A 17,089-nucleotide genomic window follows, 5' to 3' on the forward strand; every position below is an offset into this window, starting at 1 on the left:
GTTTGATTTAAGGATGATTTACAGTCCTTTCCCTCAGCAGAGAGGGATGGAAACCTTCCTAGAGATAAGCTCTGAATCCATCTGCAATATTCAAAGGACATCAAAGGGTTCAAATTGTGTATAGGATTCATCGTCGGTGTAAGAACCACATAGAAAGGTTTCTATCAGATGTGAAATTTCCATAACAGAGTGAGAGGCATGTGAGTTATTATGATCCCAGAATCAATGGCAGCTTTCATGATATGCAGCCGAGCATGCACACACTCCATGTTTAGGTGCTCAGTGGTTGCATCACTGATGTGGTGCTGACACAAACATCGCTTCTGTCTGTATATACACACATCTCAAATGTTCTCCAACTGCAGCAGATAACCTTTTTGCATTCCTGCTCCCCATATAAATTCCCCTTGCGCTGCAATACCAAACAGTAAACAAAAAAAGCATACTTTGTGATTACTTTTGCTGATGAAAGAGTAACTGTTTTAATTTTGTTAAGAAACAGAGTAAAATATTCATGAATTTTCACCCCGCCTGCCAGTTTTAATAATTGGCAGGATGTCGTTTACCACCTACACCCTTAATACCTGACAGCTTGTTACCAGCAGCATTTAATCACAGCTGACAACTGATAATCCATGTCTCTGCACTGATGGATCATTGGCTTTTATTTTTTTCCTCTTCCTCGCCCCTTATTATTATTTTTTTTATGATTTTGTTTTTGTCTTGATGTTTGACGTGGGGCTGGGAGATGTGATAATTTAGTGTGAATTGCTTTTAAGAATCTCTTGGATCCCGTCCATGGGTGTGAGTTGTCACAGGGTTGAGTTTCTAGATTGCCTACAAAGGATTCAGGAGGCTTGATCTAAATTTATAAGGACACTGCTGCAGTAACTCCCACTTTGATGGCCGTCGCGGTGGCTATCATTTGTCGTCCATATGGCATGTTTGTGTGTGATATGCTCCTCCTGTACAGCATGTACCGAGTGAGATTTCTCTTTTTTTCCTCATCTTGCCGGAGCTAAGTGCTGCTGCACACAAGAAAATTAAAGCTTTTTTTTTTCTATTTTCAAAAGAGATAACTTGATTTTCAGATACCACGTTTGTATGAATAAAAAAATAATTACAGCACACGCTGGTGGGTGTAAATAAATTGGTTTATTTGGTAATTTGATTTCCTGCATTATTTATAGTTGTCAACACTGCTATATAATAAACGGGAGGAGGATTCTGTTTAGGCCGGGGTTCAGAGGCAAAATAAAGTGGGCCGAAACAAATGATGTTCACTTGTTTAACTCACAGATATGAATGCTTGTCTTGTATCGCCCCGAGCAAGAGCAGTTCTTATCATGAGTCATTTTCATACTTGTAATAATGAAGTTGAAATGCCTGACTGCATAGCATATGCATTTATTTTTAAATAATAACGACAGTCAGAGGACTGACCTGACTTTAAATTTATTTATTATACACAAACAGGTATATGTGACTGTGCTTTAGAGATTAGAGTAAGAAGAATGTAAGATTTATTAACCTATTAAAGGTTCTTTGTGCGACACTCAGAGCATTAATAAAGCAGCAAAGCAATTATGTAAAGATATAATAAAGTAATGTCGTCCTGAGCAGAGAATGAAGTCACCCTACTTCTGTGTGTGTAAGACCTGTGTAACTGCAGACACATTACCTTCATAGCGTACGCAACACGCCCCTACAAATCCCACCCACCGCTAGTACAAGGCAAACCCACCAACAATGCTATAATGCTACAATGTAGTAAATAAATGAGACCATATGTAGCAGTGATACACCTTTCAATTCATAATACATGAAGTTATGTTTCACGTTATAAGTAGCCTAATGAGATGTCACCCTCCCCATTAGCCTTACCCTTACCGTAACCGCCTCTCTTTTAATGTAGCACTTGATAACTAACATTAGCTAATGGCTAATTTAGCATTAGCATAAGTATTGAGATGTAACCTTCCCATTACCCTTAACCTAACTGTAACCACCCCTCTTTTAACGTAATACTTCATAGCCAGGTAATCACTAACTTAGCAATTTCGTGGGGACTTTCACCTTTGGATCAAGGACCGAAGGGGGCTGATCGTGGACTGATGTGCATGTTAATGTGGGCAAGTCATGTAGCTGCTCCAGCTGCAGTTATACCTCGTTATACCTCGTTACTTATGCTAAGTTAGCTAATCACTAACTTAGCATAAGTAACGAGGTGCAGCCTTCCCATTACCCTTACCCTGACCTTAACCAACTCTCTTTTAACCTTAGGGGGCGATCACATCTACAAGGAGTGCTAAAAATGAGACGCCAGTAAAACAATTGATTCTCTATGATATGGCGTGTCTGACTAGTTTTTAAACATTTTTTATGACAAGCGTCTTTCTGGCGTCTTTTTAGACGCGCATTCTTTTTCTGGCGTCTTTTTAGGGGGCGATCACACCTACAAGGAGTGCCAGAAACGAGACGCCAGTAAAACAATTGATTCTCTATGATATGGCGTGTCTGACTAGTTTTCAAGCATTTTTAATGACGGCCGTCTTTTTAGACGAGCGTTCTTTTTCTGGCGTCTTTTTAGACACACTTTTGTCGACGCTGAAAGTTAAAATAATCTCAACTTTTTGGCATCAGGCGCCAGTAGCACCACCGGCAGAGCAACGGCAAGTGCCCTCCTCCATCTTGGGTCTGTTTTCAATGTTTTGATCGCCCGGTTGCGCACGCACCCCCGCTCTACAGGCGCTCCACGTAAGGAGTGCTCATTGAAAGGGCGTTTCAGGCATTTCAGGTGTCTTTGAAGCATCCGCATTTCTAGCACCACCTGTAGGTGTAATCGGCCCCTTATACTTTAAAGCTAGGTAATTGCTAACTTAGCAATTTCTTCAGGACTTTTGTTCTGGGTCAAGGAGCGAAGGGCGCTGATCATGGACTGGTGGGCAAGTCATGTAGCTCGAGGGTGGGTCACAAAGCTGCTCCAGCTGCAGTTATACCTACTCGGCGTGTGTTGTAATTCCGAGCTTCTCTGTGGTTTGTTGTGCTAGATTGTCCAGCTGCATGTGCACGTGTGCATCTCACTAGCTAGCACATTGTCTCCGTTTTGCACTGTGCTCATGTGGTGTTTACCACTGATATTAGGACAGTGTCATCGTTAAAGCATAGCACCCACCCTTTGTTTCTTCTGTTTAACATCATTGTTTAGCACTGTTTAGGCTGTTTAGCCACCTCCATGTTGAGAGCCGTGTCCAGACACTTCATACGCTCTGACTTTTGCGTAGAGCTCCTTGAATGGTTTTATCCAGCAGTGGAGTGCATTTTGACATTTTGAGCTGTCATATTTTGTTGAGAAAGTCAGTCAGCTGAATTAAAACATCTCCATGCGAAATTTCAGCCTCTTAGGCCAAAAACTAGGCCAGCTGAAATGTGAGAAAACTTTTATGGACAACCAGCTGACCTCCCAGCAACACATTTGGCCAATTGCCAATGCCCAGTCTTTCCGCAATACCTTGAGCAAATCTGAGTCCATTTGGAAGTTATGCACCTTTTAGCCAATAACATGAACATACATGCACATTTACACACACACACACACACACACTTGACCTCCATGCCAAACTTCAGCCTCCTAGGGCAAAAACTTTGGCCGCCACTGGGTTGGGAAAACTTGTTGACTGAATAACAGACTGACCGACACAGTAAGCTAAAAAAAAATCCCAGGGTGCACAGCGGTTTTCAGAACCAGACCTTTTGAGGTGATTTCACTCCAGGTGGTCAGCAGCAGAAAAATCCCTCTCAGCATGCTCCCTGTATGTGGTGGAGTTTTATAACTCTTTCTTTTTTATTTACTGTAGTTTAGCTGTAGAGGACTGACCTGGATGATGGATGATATAAATTCAGTGCTCCCTAAAAAGTCTGATGACTTTCTAATAATTTTCAAAGACACGCTCTTCTGTTGTTTTGCATTAATGGTGACGCATTGCTAACAGATGTGTACTTCAAAACTACAATGGGACACACCATTTTCAGATTACAAGCTGTTGTCAGTATGATATATTTTTAGAATTTTTCAGTAAAAATACATTCACTGCTGAGGTAAATCCAGGGTGATCCTGATAACATTGGTTATAATGATTTAAAAATGCGTAAATTAACAAACTGTGATACAACTCCTGCCAGAAGAGTGTGTCCAAATTGAACTAATTATAAGAAAACAAGAGAAAAACGCCAAATGACTGTTTTAATGGGTACTATTTTATATTTTTCTTCAAAAATGTTTCGTCATCATGTTTCATGCTTTATTTCTTGGTTTTTATATTTGGCTCTTGTCCAAAAAGAGATGCTCAACTAGAAACTGTATTTTCTTCCCCTTCTTTTACCGTAATCAAAAATCACCACTGTTAAGCAGAGATGCCTGTTTACAATAAAAGGACATTTCAACAGTTTGGTAGAGGCTAATAATTTAAAAACTGTGTGGTCAGTTGAAAGAAAATATATTACTTAATTTATTGCTGTTAGTGCCCAAGAGAGCTATGTAAGGCCAAAAAATTCATTGTATTTTGGGTCAAAGCATTTTTTGACTGAGTGGGTGTTATGGTCTGAGGTGCAGGGATGGAGAGAATAGTTGCTGGACAGTGATTTGCTTCAGAAGAAATTACTTCCCAAAACAAAACACTTCATCCATAAGAGGATGCCAGGCTCTTGCCAAATAAGCACTTACTGTACTTGAAGAGATAAATGACACAAAACCAGAGCCAAACATTATAAAACAAATTTTTTTCCATCAATCAGGATCAAGTTGATTTCCTCCAGTTCATCACACTGCGGCAGCCTTTTAAGAAAGATTAAAACCACCATGTAAATAAATATATGACAAAGAGAAAGTGAAACATGGACGATGCCTTTCATAAACTGAAACCATAGTTCTTACCGCACGCACACATTAAACAATTTATAGCGTCAGTTAACACCTAATCAGCCGGTGAGATTGGATAAAGACCACAGAGGTAACTCATCTGGAATGTCTTGTTGTTGTCCCTGTTGTCCTCAGGTGATCCAGACCATCAGTGCTGTGGATAAGGACGAACCTTTGAGTGGTCATCGCTTTTATTTTGCACTTGCTGCACCTGTTGCCGGCAACCTCAACTTCACCCTGCGAGATAACAAAGGTGCGACAACCATCTGTGTTATTCCTTAAAAGTAACTGGTGTTACTTTTGTTTTGTGGTTGTCTGATAGAGAAACTCTCACAGCAGTCCAGCACATCTGCAGGTTCACTTTCTAAAGCATTGGATTTCTAGACACTTTAGATACAAAGTGGTTTATCTGAAGCCAATGTGAAACTTCAGCAGTCTGAGTTGTATCTTCATAATAACAGTCTTTTTTAGGGAACTTCTACACAAGAAAGTTACTGTGGATTTTGTCCCTCATTACTCTGAAACCTCATTAGGGGGATTTTTTAAATGAGCAGTATGAACAGTAACAGTGATTTCAACAAGAAAATTATTGGTATAAACGGCTGGCTCAGAGTACTTAAAAATGTGATATGATAAGGCCTTTTCTCCCCACTGGTTTTCCATCATACTTAAGTACTTTCAAACAGGTATTAAACTGCATTACATGTGGTCCTAAAAGTCTTAAATTGAACTTGCTGCAGAAGCCCTGAAGTCGCCAATCTCTCATTTCTTTGAAAAACTGCACTCAGTTACATGCTGTAAAAAACAGAGATCATTGGCCCACAAAACCTGCATACACAGATCAGATCACGCCATAACTTTCCACCTTGGTTAACAACATATCACAACAACTGGGGAAAAATGTCCAAGGACACATAGAAAAAGAAAAAAAACACAAGAAAAACCAAGGTGACACACAGACCTTTACATGATACATATATACATACCTATAGAACATTAAAAAAACAACAGAAAAATAAAAATGAAAAAATAGTCATAATAATAATATTTTGTTGTAGCAGTTAAATTTGGGGGAATTTGTTAAATATGTAAGGAGAGAAATATAAATAATGCATTTTTTTTTTTTAAATGCATTTAAATAAATGATAATAGTCATACCGGGCGGCACGGTGGTGAGGTGGTTAGCACTCTTGCCTTGCCTCACAGCAAGAGGGTTGCCGGTTCGATCCCGGGCATGGGAGCCCTTCTGTGTGGAGTTTGCATGTTCTCCCCGTGTCAGCGTGGGTTCTCTCCGGGCACTCCGGCTTCCTCCCACAGTCCAAAGACATGCAGATTGGGGACTAGGTTAATTGATAAAATTGTCCATAGGTGTGAATGTGAGCGTGAATGGTTGTTTGTCTCTATGTGTCAGCCCTGCGATAGTCTGGCGACCTGTCCAGGGTGTACCCCGCCTCTCGCCCGATGTAGCTGGGATAGGCTCCAGCCCCCCCGCAACCCTCAAGAGGATGAAGCGGTTAGAAAATGAATGAATGAATGAATGAATGAATGAATAATAGTAATAATACCAATAATACCAAAAATTAGTTAAAAAAAAAAACAAAACAAAAAAAAACCCAGCCAATTCAGCCACAGGGGGAGCCACAGCGATCGGTCACATTTTAGCCATTTTTAAGCATTTTTCTGTTGTTATAGCGCCACCCAGTTGCCAATTAGAGTTGAATTTCTCCAGTCACCTTGAGGCGTCCTGTTCTACACATCTACCAAGTTAGTTAAAATCAATATGGCGGTTAGACCTAGATAAGAAATTAGCTCTGTAGCGCCCCCATTTTGTTTGATGGGGTCAATAATGGAGGGGTCCTCTCAGATTATGTGTGGTCATATGCCTACAAAGTTGCGTGGTGATCGGTGAAACCCTTGAGATGTTATACACCTTTATGTGATGAGCCACGCCCTCTACAACATTCATTGCCTTATAGAAGCTCAGTTTTAGTAAGTTTTCCAACTTTTGCCAAGAAGGAACTTTAGATATTGGTCCCTAGATTATGTTCACCGAGTTTCATGCAGAGCGGTTAAACTTCCTAGGAAGAGATTGATTTTAAGTGTTTTTCAAAAAAATCAAAATGGCGGAAAATCTATATAACCGGAAGTTATGGATTCTTGAGGCAAATGTGTTCCTCATGAGGAGAGGCATCTCTGTGCAAAGTGTCATGTCTCTACGACATACGGGGCATGAGATATGCCCATTCAAATTTTGCAATTTCAATCGGTTGCTTTAGCGCCCCCTTTGGCCAACTGATGTAATATTGCTTCATTCGCATCCTCCCATGACCCTCTACCACTGTGCCAAATTTCACATGGATTGACCAAGTCAGTGAGGAGAAAAACGTGGAACAGACACACCCAAAGACACACAGACACAGACAGAGTTTCCGTCATTATATAGTAAGATTAATAATTTGATATTTAGATGTCTCATCTGTTGTAGTTTGGAGGGTCTGTGGTTGCTGATGTCACAGTCAGAAGGGGAAGTTGTTGCTGAGGTGAGAATTTGTCCCAGTGTGTACACACACACACACACACACACACACACACACATATATATATATATATATATACACAGTACAGGCCAAAAGTTTGGACACACCTTCTCATTCAATGTGTTTTCTTTATTTTCATGACTATTTACATTGTAGATTCTCACTGAAGGCATCAAAACTATGAATGAACACATGTGGAGTTATGTACTTAACAAAAAAAGGTGAAATAACTGAAAACATGTTTTATATTCTAGTTTCTTCAAAATAGCCACCCTTTGCTCTGATTACTGCTTTGAACACTCTTGGCATTCTCTCCATGAGCTTCAAGAGGTAGTCACCTGAAATGGTTTTCCAACAGTCTTGAAGGAGTTCCCAGAGGTGTTTAGCACTTGTTGGCCCCTTTGCCTTCACTCTGCGGTCCAGCTCACCCCAAACCATCTCGATTGGGTTCAGGTCCAGTGACTGTGGAGGCCAGGTCATCTGCCGCAGCACTCCATCACTCTCCTTCTTGGTCAAATAGCCCTTACACAGCCTGGAGGTGTGTTTGGGGTCATTGTCCTGTTGAAAAATAAATGATCGTCCAACTAAACGCAAACCGGATGGGATGGCATGTCGCTGCAGGATGCTGTGGTAGCCATGCTGGTTCAGTGTGCCTTCAATTTTGAATTTTGTCACCAGCAAAACACCCCCACACCATCACACCTCCTCCTCCATGCTTCACAGTGGGAACCAGGCATGTGGAATCCATCCGTTCACCTTTTCTGCGTCTCACAAAGACACGGCGGTTGGAACCAAAGATCTCAAATTTGGACTCATGATGAACTTATCCTCAGAAGCAGAGGTGACTCTTTGTCTTCCTTTCCTGGGTCGGTCCTCATGTGTGCCAGTTTCGTTGTAGCGCTTGATGGTTTTTGCGACTCCACTTGGGGACGCATTTAAAGTTTTTGCAATTTTCCGGACTGACTGACCTTCATTTCTTAAAGTAATGATGGCCACTCGTTTTTCTTTAGTTAGCTGATTGGTTCTTGCCATAATATGAATTTTAACAGTTGTCCAATAGGGCTGTCGGCTGTGTATTAACCTGACTTCTGCACAACACAACTGATGGTCCCAACCCCATTGATAAAGCAAGAAATTCCACTAATTAACCCTGATAAGGCACACCTGTGAAGTGGAAACCATTTCAGGTGACTACCTCTTGAAGCTCATGGAGAGAATGCCAAGAGTGTGCAAAGCAGTAATCAGAGCAAAGGGTGGCTATTTTGAAGAAACTAGAATATAAAACATGTTTTCAGTTATTTCACCTTTTTTTGTTAAGTACATAACTCCACATGTGTTCATTCATAGTTTTGATGCCTTCAGTGAGAATCTACAATGTAAATAGTCATGAAAATAAAGAAAACGCATTGAATGAGAAGGTGTGTCCAAACTTTTGGCCTGTACTGTATATATATATATATATATATATATATATATATATATATATATATATATATATATATAAACATACATGTATATTGGTTTGTGTTGAACAGGTAGGCAAGTGATACCAATATGGATGAATGGGGCCAAACATAAACTTAAACATATAGTAAGCCTCTATGTCCTTGTCAGAGCTCTATGTGTCAGATCAACCCTGTTGCATCCAGCTGCTAAATCAAAAAACTCCCCTTAGAAAATTGCTGATGGCCTTTGGAGTCTGTAAAGGGTGTTGGTCAAGTTAGGTACGGTCTATTTGCTGCTTACTTCCTTTGAATTGAGCCTGGCAGCGATGCAATTGACACTTTGGCCATTGCTCACTCTGGCTCTCTATATCTGCCCTGCGTCAGGACACAATCTCCTCTGCAATCTGACTCAGGAAGAGAAGTACAGAGTAACTGGTGCCTCCCGGCGTGCCCAGCCGTGCCAAATGAAACCATAATTCTGCCATGACAATGCCCTCGCTGCCCTCCTCTTTGTAATTGTTCGTCAAAACTGGATGCAAAAACAAACTTTTTGCTGCAGCTGGCGCACATCTGAGACTTCTGCTTCAATCCACTACAGCAGGGTCTCCATGTTCCTGATCACAGGATAACTTCAACACACAGGCTGAAAACTGCCTTTGAACCATTATGATCTGCTCACCACCTACACGCAAAGCAGTGGGCGGATGAAGAAAATTAGCTTCTCATATAGGAAAACTTTGCATATAGCTTTAAAAACACATGAGAATTGAGCACAACTCCATCATGGGTCCCCACTGCTTTAAAAAAACATGCAGACCTGATAGTTTCTCTGAGGTAAATGCCCTGCGTTGAGTGTTTTGTTTGAGCTCAGCTAAAGCTGCCATGTTACCTTTCAGAGGTAGCAGCAGCAGTCAGGTTGTGCCACAGTAATCCGTGTAAGTGCAGACCAGGGTTACATCATGGACTGGATGTTTAATGGTCACCTCTCTGCAGATTAAGAGCAACTTGGCTGGAAGACAGTTTCTGAAAGCTTTGTTGCAGAAAGCTTCTCTTTGAACATACAGTGTTTACTTCGGTGTCAGTGTGCTGAGTATCTGTAGCCTATACTTATGATAACAGCCGTGTTTTTTATAGAATTGTGGTGGTCAATGCTCCTGAAAACTTGGCTTTTAAGGAACAGCGTGTGAGATTTAGAGTGAGTTAGTGGCATCTAGTGGTGAGGATTGCAAATTGCAACTAGTTGAAACTTCTCCCAGTTAAAATTCCTTAAGTGTTCATGGTTCAGGAGGTTTTTACCAGAGCTGAATTACCGCAGAGACCTCCTCCTCTCCAAAACAAACGAACCAGTAGAAACACTGAAGAAAGCATTTTCACGTTACACATCAGTGTTTCTGCAACGCTGTTCGGCTTGTTGCAGACGGACTGCTAGCCCAGCACCTGCTAACTTGTGCTCAACTTTTTCTCTCAAGATGTTCAGGGTTTTTTTTACAGGGAGCAATTATCCAGCAGAAGTCTTTTTCTCAAGCTCTCATCACAGAGAGGCTGCTAACTACGGTGGCCAACATGATAAACGCAAACGGTTTTATTTAGAGCCAGTGTTTCGTTTGTTTCGTTGGGAGCTACTGCTAGCTACTTTCATTGGAAGAGAGTAGCTAGCAGTAGCTCCTGTTAGACTGTAGCCCAGCTAAAGAAGCAGCAGTGATGTAACTGTCATTTTTAACTTAAAGCACTCATAGCAGCCACACAACAAAGGCGAAGCACTCCAAAAAAAGACGCTGGGCACTGTGCTTTCTCCCTAGGTGGCTGCATACACTCCTCTTCATACCATACCTGAAGAAAGAAGCCCGGGCTGAAAAAGAAACGCTAGGTGGACACAGGCCCTAAGATTTTGAATCCAGGAATTTTACTTGCAGCAGAATATTTCTATGCTGTGATTCTGCTACTTTACTTCAGTTAAAGATCGAAATACTTCCACCCCTGTTCAGCAGACACATAAAGATGACATTCTGGTGCTTACATACTTTTAGCCTGCACCTTAACGCCTTAACATCTTATTTTTACTTGTCTGTGTTTAGACATGACTAAATGTTTCCCGCTTAACACCCTATATTTATTTATTAAATATTTTTTTAACAAAACAAGTGTTTTATTTTTAACCCATCAAAGTTGTTGCCCACCAACTGTGTGTTTTTCTTCACCTGTGAGAACATTTTGCTGATTTGACTAATGTGGCATTTACAAAAGAACCCATCTCTATGTTCATTCTTACCTTGTTCTTGGACTCAAACAGCAATCTGAATATCAATCAAAAAAACAAAGGAGTTGTCCTTCAAGGAGAAATCTACATTTCAAGTGTGACTGCTCAATTTGAAAGTGCATTTCAATCTATTGAAGAAGCTGTCATGAAATGGCTTTTTTTTTTCTTCCCTGGTATAGCGGCATATTGTTCTCCTCTGCTGCCTTTTCCTCTCTCATACGCTGAGATTTCATATAAGATTTTTACCATCAAACAAAAGCTGTTATTAGCCAACAGGTGGCAAGACCAGGGAGAGACGCCACAGCGTATCATATAATGAATTGTGTTAATGACACCATCTGTTGGCATTCCTGCTTTTAATACTGTAAAATCATTTCAAACTGCAGAGCCAAAGCACAGCAATCATTACAGAATACAAGCTAAGCCTCCTGCTAGTCATATATGCCGTTCATTGTTCATTTGAAGCCTATAAAGTTTTAGACTAAACACAGCTCTCCAGGCTTTTCTCTAACAAGTCTCACCAATGTGTGTTTTTCCTCTTTGCAGACAACACAGCATCCATACTGACAAAACGAGGTGGTTTCAGGAGACGGGAGCAACCTATATACCGGCTGCCGGTGTTGATCGTGGACAGTGGAAGTCCTGCCCTCAGCAGCACAAACACACTCTCAGTGCGAGTGTGTGACTGTGATTCAGACGGCGTGGCCTTGTCCTGTGGAGCCGTGGCCTACACTGCCACTGGCCTGAGCACCGGCGCCCTCCTGGCTATTTTAGGCTGCATCATCACGCTCCTGGGTAAGATCCATGCGACCTCGGTGTCAAAAACACAAGTCCAACAACAGCTATTCTTTTTGTAGCGGGAGAGGTCGGTATAAAGTTCAGAGTGATCGTTATTGTAGAGGTGATCTTTTTGGTTACTATTCCTATCAGATATGAAGACATTTTATCGGTGATTTAACTGTAGTTACTCATTAATGTATCTGTCTCTTTCTTTGTAAACTTTGTGACCGTGGGGCTGCTGCCTCACCAGCAGTGGTTCAAGAAGAATTTAGATCCTTTACTTTCATAAAAGCAGAGATACCACAGTTATCTGTTGTACTGGATACAGCAGCGGAACTCAAAAGCACAACTCAAGGACACACTGAAAGGTCTTTGCTGAAGATATCAGAGTATGTACACAGGAGTGAGTCCAAAAAAAGAAGGTGAAGGTGTCCAAACAATGCTAGGCAAGAGACTGTGTCAAAATAGAGAAGACAGGTCGCATAACACTGGGAACACACAAGGAATAAATGCTGCAAGGCTTACTGAAAACAGTGAAGACGTGCTGGCACAGACAAAAGGGAGCACACAGACTAAACACACAGGAGGCAGGGTAATAAGGGACAGGTGAAACTAATCAGGGCAGGGAAGGTAATCACACACGCAGAAAACACACAGGGCGGAAGTGCAGCATCTGAAATGAGAGACACAGGTTAGTAACAAAAACAGGAAATAATAACTGTAATAAACTGAAAACAAGAACACATTACCTTAACAGCTGGAACTGGATGTAACAACTATGATATTAAAAATTACTCCATTACAAGTAGACGTTCTGCATTCATACTTGTACCTATGTGAAGCATTATCTGCAAGAACTCATTATGCAGAAAAATTACCCTCATGTTGTATTATTATATACACTCACCAGCCACTTTTTTAGGTACACCTTCCTTGTACCAGGTTGGACCCCTTTTGCTTTCACAACTGCCTTAATTCTTCGCGGCATAGGTTCAACAAGGTGCTGGAAACATTCCTCAGAGACTTTGGTCCATATTGACATGATAGCATCACACAGTTGCTGCAGATTTATCTCCGTTCCACCACATCCCAAAGGTGCTCTATAGGATTGAGATCTGGTGACTGTGGAGGCCACTGGAGTACAGTGAACTCATTGTCATGTTCAAGAAACCAGTTTGAGATGATTTGAGCTTTGTGACATGGTGCGTTATCCTGCTGGAAGTAGCCATCAGAAGATGGGTACACTGTGGTCATAAAGGGATGGACACGGTCAGCAACAATACTCAGGTAGGCTGTGGTGTTTAAACCATGCTCAGTTGGTACTAAGGGGCCCAAAGTGTGCCAAGAAAATATCCCCCACACCATTACACCACCATCACCAGCCTGAACCGTTGATACAAGGCAGGATGGATCCATGCTTTCATGTTGTTTACACCAAATTCTGACCCTACCATCTGAATGTCACAGACTCATCAGACCAGGCAACGTTTTTCCAATCTTCTATTGTCCAGTTTTGGTGAGCCTGTGTGAACTGTAGCCTCAGTTTCCTGTTGTTAGCTGACAGGAGTGGCACCTGGTGTGGTCTTCTGCTGCTGTAGCCCATCTGCTTCAAGGTTGGACATGTTGTTGGTTCAGAGATGGTCTTCTGCAGACCTTGGTTGTAACCAGTGGTTATTTGAGTTACTGTTGCCTTTCTATCATCTTGAACCAGTCTGGCCATTCTCCTCTGACCTCTGGCATCAACAAGGCATTTTCACCCAGAGAACTGCTGCTCACTGGATATTTTCTCTTTTTCGGACCATCCTCTGTAAAACCTAGAGATGGTTGTGTGTGAATATCCCAGTAGATCAGCAGTTTCTGAAATACTCAGACCATAGGTGCAAAGTCACTTAAATTTCTTCCCCATTCTGATGCTCGGCTTGAACTTCAGCAGGTCGTCTTGACCATGTCTACATGCCTTAATGCATTGAGTCGCTGCCACGTAATTGGCTGATTAGCTATTTGCATTAGTGAGCAGTTGAACAGGTGTACCTAATAAAGTGGCTGGTGAGTGTATATATTATATTATTGGTTATTATTACTAACAGTTTTACTGTTACTTTCAATAAAGTTGGACCTAATTTTTAAGTATTTTATATTCAGTTTATTCTTTAACAAAGTACATTATTTCTTTCTGCATGGTCAAATGGTTGACAGGTGTGTGAAACTGCTCTCAACAAGGTCTGTGGATGATTTAAGTTACCAGGTCATGATTTCAGGAAAGAAACATTGCTGTTATGTATTTTTTGGCACTTCGAGCTCCACAAGCTGAGTGCCATCCAGTTCAATTATACTGGAGAGAAGATAGACATCTCTACGGCCGCTATCACCAACGCTCAGCAACTCACACCAAAACAATCTACACTGATAAATAACACTACAAGTAAGTGGAAAAATATGTATTTTAATTTTGGGTTTAACCATCGTTTGTATGGTAGAGTAAAGCACTAATCACCAGATTCTCTGTGAAGAAAAAAACCTTTTAAAAAGAGTCGCTGCAGTCCCACATTTCTAACAACAGTGCAGGAAAACTGTACTTGCTCAAACTAGTCAGCTTGAAATGTGTGTGTGTGGCCAAGTCAGTTAGCCCTAAAGGCTAATATGACAGACGACAAGCCAAACCAAATCACTTGAATGTCAAAAAAGCAGCAGCGGAAAATACGACATAAACATTGTTAACCTTAATAAATATGACGAGCAGCAGCAGCAGTGATGGCTGTGTGTGTTTTTTAGCAGAATTAAAGACTGAATTCGCAAGACCCTGTTAAGTGTTACAGGGACATTATCCTTAACTGAAGGGGACATATTGTGCTCCTTAAGTTCATACTTGTGCTATAGGTCAATACTAAAACACATTTATACGCTTTAATGGTCAGTAAACAGTTTATTTTCCTCATACTGTCTGTGATGGCACACCTGTCTGAAACGCTACATTTTGGCGCATCAGTCTGCTGTGATTGGTCGGCGTTTCTAGGTGTTCCATATCTTGTCATCTGCACTGGGGTAATGACTGTTACAGAGAAAAGCACTCTCCACCGTGAATAATCACCAATTAAAACCTTGTAAAAATTGAACATAGCGTTAGCTCAGGCAGGACATGATGTCAAGCTCACATCCCAGCTATATCAGTTGATCTCAAACAGCCAGTCAACTGATGGAGCAGCTGATTGATGGAAGGGAGTCAGCTGATAGATCACATGATTCCTTTCTATGCAACCAATAGGCAAATCTCATTCAGGGCGCCCTATTTAAACTGCTCTGGCCTCCACCCCAGCTCCTCCTTTTCATGCTGGTGTCTGACTTATCAATGTCATATCTGTTTGTCATTGATGCTGCTCTGTTCTGTTCCCAGGAGGTCTTTGCTGCTGTTCTCCCTGCATTAGGCTTTCCATGTAGCGCATGGAAGGGCACGGAGGTTTGCCTCTCTACCCTAAGGAGAGGCTTTCTGTGTAGGCCCAAGGAAAGGCAGAGGCCCCAGAACAGAGCCATACTGCCAAATACTGCAAATGGAAATTAAGTTTTCTTTGACTAAAGTGTTCCATGACCGAACGAGACATTTTCCAGCAGGAATGTGACCCCGATATCTAGGAAAAATTCACAACATCAGCAACCAAGATTACATGTTTCCCTGACATTAGCATGTAGCCACATGTAGCAGTGTGGGCTACAGTTAAAGTGCTAAACACTTGCGGTCTCTTGCCTGGAGCAGATGACCATATAAAGAAATCTGACATGAGCTGACATCAGCTTGTCTCAAAAGTAGAAAGAACGTTGAGAGTATTCAGAGAGGTCTGAAGCCTGAGGTTTTTGCTCACAGGGATAACTTTTACATATGTTTACCTCATTATTTGGACACCTGACATGTAACATCATATCCACTGCAAGGGTCCTAAGGACTGAGGGATGTCGTATGCTGTAAAGCCCTGTGAGGCAAATTGTGATTTGTGATATTGGGCTTTATAAATAAAATTGATTGATTGACTGATTGATATGACAGACAATAGCAAAAGCACAGTAGGTCCCCTTTAAAAAAAAAAAAAAAAGAAAAAAATACAATACCCTCCCTTCTACTATTTCAAAATGGTATCTCAACAAAATGGTGAATGTTCACATCTTCCAGCCACTCGTTATTTTTCTGTTTTTAAATACGATAAAATAACACCAAATATGAATGAAATCAGATGATGCTAAAGCCTGAAATGTAAAAGATCCAATGATAATTAATTCTTGCAATAACTCTCAGAAGGGAGGAATGAATCTGGGATGAGAACACTTTAAAAGACCCTCCTCTACTCTTGCAAAAAATTCACCTTTGTTCCAGCACAAAGAAAAAACAAACCCTCCTCTCTCTCTGATTGCCTCTTCGCCCATAATAATTTTTCTACAGTCCCTTAGCAAATCAAAAGGGTGGACAGTTCACTGAGAGCTTAAATAGCCTCTAACATCGCATCACTTTGGAGTTGTCTGCCTGGAGTAGCTCGCTGGCTTTGTTGTAGTAGGAGTACATTCAAGCAAACAACCTTTGCAGTTCATGTTTAAGTTCAGATTTAAGTGAAGGTAATGCATATATATAGTGCAGCATCACAAAACAACGCTTATGTCGGTATTTACAACCCATTCAGACTTATCTCCACTTTTATATACTCTGCAGGCGGCCGAATGTGTGAGAGAAGCTCTGCTAAAACATAGTTGCATCTTGAGGTCTTGCACATGTCAAACCTGGAGGGAGATATCTTCCCCTCATATTTCCTCTTTGGTAAATACACATGACCTATAGGTCAGTCGGCTCTGAATAACAGCCTCCATGTTTACAAGTGAAGTACCGCTGAAATCCTGCCAACAGGATCAATTAACTACAGTCGGTGTATACTGGGTTTTAGTGGAGTACTTTTTGTTTTTTCGCCTGAGTGTTTAGCTGGACCCAGTAAACCGTAAAATCCATTCTGTGGGTTGTTCACTAAACTAAGTGGCCACCCAATGTTTTTGCTTTCCCTTTATTTAAGATGTTTAATTCTATTTATCTCAACCTTTGAGAAATATCAGAGAATAACATTATTGGGCCAAAAGAAGCAGGCATTACTCCAAAAGTTATTTTAAATAACACTTGATTGGA

General features: G+C 41.2%; 1 protein-coding gene across 4 annotated transcripts in view; it reads left to right on the top strand.

Moving 5' to 3' along the window:
* The window catches only part of LOC125882280 (cadherin-7-like), a 269,395-nt gene that overhangs the window by 235,082 nt on the left and 17,224 nt on the right, over positions 1 to 17,089 (top strand). For all 4 annotated transcript variants that reach the window (XM_049566066.1, XM_049566064.1, XM_049566067.1 and 1 more), the window contains 2 exons: positions 5,054 to 5,171; positions 11,704 to 11,952. In XM_049566066.1, coding sequence (XP_049422023.1) covers positions 5,054 to 5,171; positions 11,704 to 11,952 — 367 coding nt within the window. The remainder of the gene's footprint in view (positions 1 to 5,053; positions 5,172 to 11,703; positions 11,953 to 17,089) is intronic.

Source organism: Epinephelus fuscoguttatus, linkage group LG21 (assembly GCF_011397635.1).
Source record: "Epinephelus fuscoguttatus linkage group LG21, E.fuscoguttatus.final_Chr_v1".
Classification (NCBI taxonomy): Eukaryota; Metazoa; Chordata; class Actinopteri; order Perciformes; family Serranidae; genus Epinephelus; species Epinephelus fuscoguttatus.